Source organism: Mus caroli, chromosome 8, assembly GCF_900094665.2.
Source record: "Mus caroli chromosome 8, CAROLI_EIJ_v1.1, whole genome shotgun sequence".
Taxonomy (NCBI): Eukaryota; Metazoa; Chordata; class Mammalia; order Rodentia; family Muridae; genus Mus; species Mus caroli.
In genome coordinates, this window is record NC_034577.1 from 17,624,839 (window position 1) to 17,627,395 (window position 2,557).

Consider the following 2,557-nt stretch of genomic DNA (forward strand, 5'->3'; position numbering starts at 1 on the left):
ATACATGCAATTAGGCACACAAAACAAAATAAATGAAACAGAAGCTATCCAGGCTAGTAAGATAGATCAGTGGGTAAGGATTCCTGCCACCAAGACTTACAACCTGAATTCAGTCACCTTAACTCACATGGTAGACAGACAGAACTGACTCCAGCAAGCTGTCCTCTGATTCGCTACACACACCACGGTACCGACATGCATACCCACCATCCCACAAACATATACAATAAATAAAGTGAATGGTTTTTCAATCAAGAGATCCCAAATGAGCTAGGCTCTGATGAAAATATTCTTTTCCCTCCTCAAAATTTTTAGAGAGATTTAAGGCCTGTTTTGTCTTCCTTTATCCACTCAAAGACACATCAACAAAGGCTCACTACACTTGTATGTGTTTGTTGGGCTCTGTGAGTATTTGAGAAGCTTGAGGCAGGCTCTGGTCCTTAGGAGCTTGTAACTGAGGAGAAAAGACATGCCCAAGATGATGACTGCAAATTTGAGGGTTTGGAAAGGAGACAGTAAGGTCAGACAGGGCAAACAGTACAGACCATCAAAACCCAAGGAGGCGACCACAGAATGAATGGTCAGGGAAGGCTTCACGGAAGATGTGGGGCTGTATGGACGGGCTTGAGGATTTGGTGAGGTGAGAAGAGAAGATTTTCATCAGAGCCAAGCTCATTTGAGGTCTACACAGAAGAAGAGCCGTGTGGACAAGAAGGAGGAAGCAGCACTGCTGCATCTGATGCTCTGTCCCCAGAAGTAATGCCATTGCCTTCCTCTTGCTCCTCCAGAATGGCTTGTCCCCAATCCACATGGCTGCTCAGGGAGACCACCTCGACTGTGTCCGACTTCTATTGCAATACAATGCGGAGATAGACGACATCACCTTGGATCACCTGACTCCTCTCCACGTGGCAGCCCACTGTGGCCACCACAGGGTGGCTAAGGTTCTTTTGGATAAAGGGGCCAAGCCCAACTCCAGAGCCCTGGTGAGAAGGGGCTGCTGTCTGCGTGCTGCTGGGGCGAGGGAATGGGGGAAGCAGAACAGAATGGGTGCAGCTAGGGACAGAACATATTCCCGTGCAGGTGGCCTCCTGCACTTGTGGCCATAGCTTCACCAACAGACTGGGTACTTCGGTTNGTACCCAGGAGATCTGACACTGGAATTGGTGCTTATGGAGTGCATGTGATTATAGTAGCCCCAGCCAGACTCAAAGCTGAGAGACAGTAGCATCTCTGAAGCAGACCTGGCTTTCACCTTGCTTTGGACGAGAACTAGTTTGAGCTATGTATCTCTCCTCTTAAAGGGGCTACAGCCCAGGGAGGCAACAAGTTCAGACCTAATGCAGAGTCCTCCTGGGGCTGTGTTCCTCGCCTTCCTTCCCAGGCTAGAGGCCACCAGCGTGACTCAGAGAGCCGTAGATCATGTGCAGGATTGCTGCCTTACACTTGACCATTCTCAGAGAAGGAACTGAAGGGCAGGGAACCTCCGGAGGCAAAAGATAGATGATTCATTCCTTCGACGTTGTACATCGTGGTGCGCACTAGGCTCCGCACCACGATGTACAACGTCCACAAGCAGTCCACAAATACCTAGAATACAATAAGAGAGGAGAAGAGAGACAGACAGAAACTTAGCTGGGCAGCTAGCTCCAGCTCTTGGACAAAATCCTACCGAGCCCACGTAGCAAGCTGAGTCCTGCTTATATCCTTTGCAACCCCAGCACATGTTAACACTTCAACAATATTGTTATTTTACAGAAAGTAGAAACCCCCTTGCACATGGCGGCCCGAGCAGGGCATACAGAAGTGGCCAAATATTTGCTCCAGAACAAAGCCAAAGCCAACGCCAAGGCCAAGGTGAGCTCTGCAGACAGGGAAGGGAGGGTTCCAAAGAGCAGGCTGCCNCAGCCTGATGCAAGAAGCCATTCTCATCTGCAGTCTGGGGCTCAGAGTCATTGATACCCCCATTTTGGTCACACTGAAAGCTCAGGCTCTGCTCTGTTGGAGTTCTGTGAGGGGCAGCGGTCTCTTTGTATGAAAGTGGTGCCTCTATAGAGTAACAGAAGCCCAGAGAGCAGGCTGGCCTGCAGCGTTTATAGGGCCAGTGGGTAGATANGGCTGAAGGAAGGGAGCCCATAAGATGCTACCAGGGAAAATCAGCCAGGCATCACTTGATCCAGAAGAGAAGCATCCTCTTTTGTATATTTGATGACAAACCATAAGATCAGCTACCAAGTCTGCAAGTTGACAGGCTACATGGCAAAGACCAGGTCTTTGTGGGTGACNGGGTCCTTTGACTCCTCTACTTGGACCCAGTAACAGACACTGCATGCGTGGAGCCCCTGCACCGGGAGNTATAGCTGGAAGTTGTAGAAAAGGGCTAAATGGCTGTCTCTCCCTTTGGGTGATTCAGAGCCCCACGACTGCTGGCACAGAGCACATCAAAGTAGAGTTCAAACATAAGCAAGCATACCCGGCAGAAAGAGCCTGTGAGTCAGGGCTTGCTTGTCTTAATAGCAATCGGTTTACTGAGTATCTTCTCTGAAACCAACAGGAA

The 2,557-nt window shown here is 49.6% G+C and overlaps 1 protein-coding gene across 1 annotated transcript in view; it reads left to right on the top strand.

The window, feature by feature from the left end:
- Nucleotides 1-2,557, top strand: part of LOC110300160 (ankyrin-1) — a 153,532-nt gene that overhangs the window by 118,892 nt on the left and 32,083 nt on the right. The window contains exons 10-11 of the mRNA XM_029480690.1: nt 789-986; nt 1,759-1,857. Of these exons, the coding sequence (XP_029336550.1) occupies nt 789-986; nt 1,759-1,857 (297 nt within the window). The remainder of the gene's footprint in view (nt 1-788; nt 987-1,758; nt 1,858-2,557) is intronic.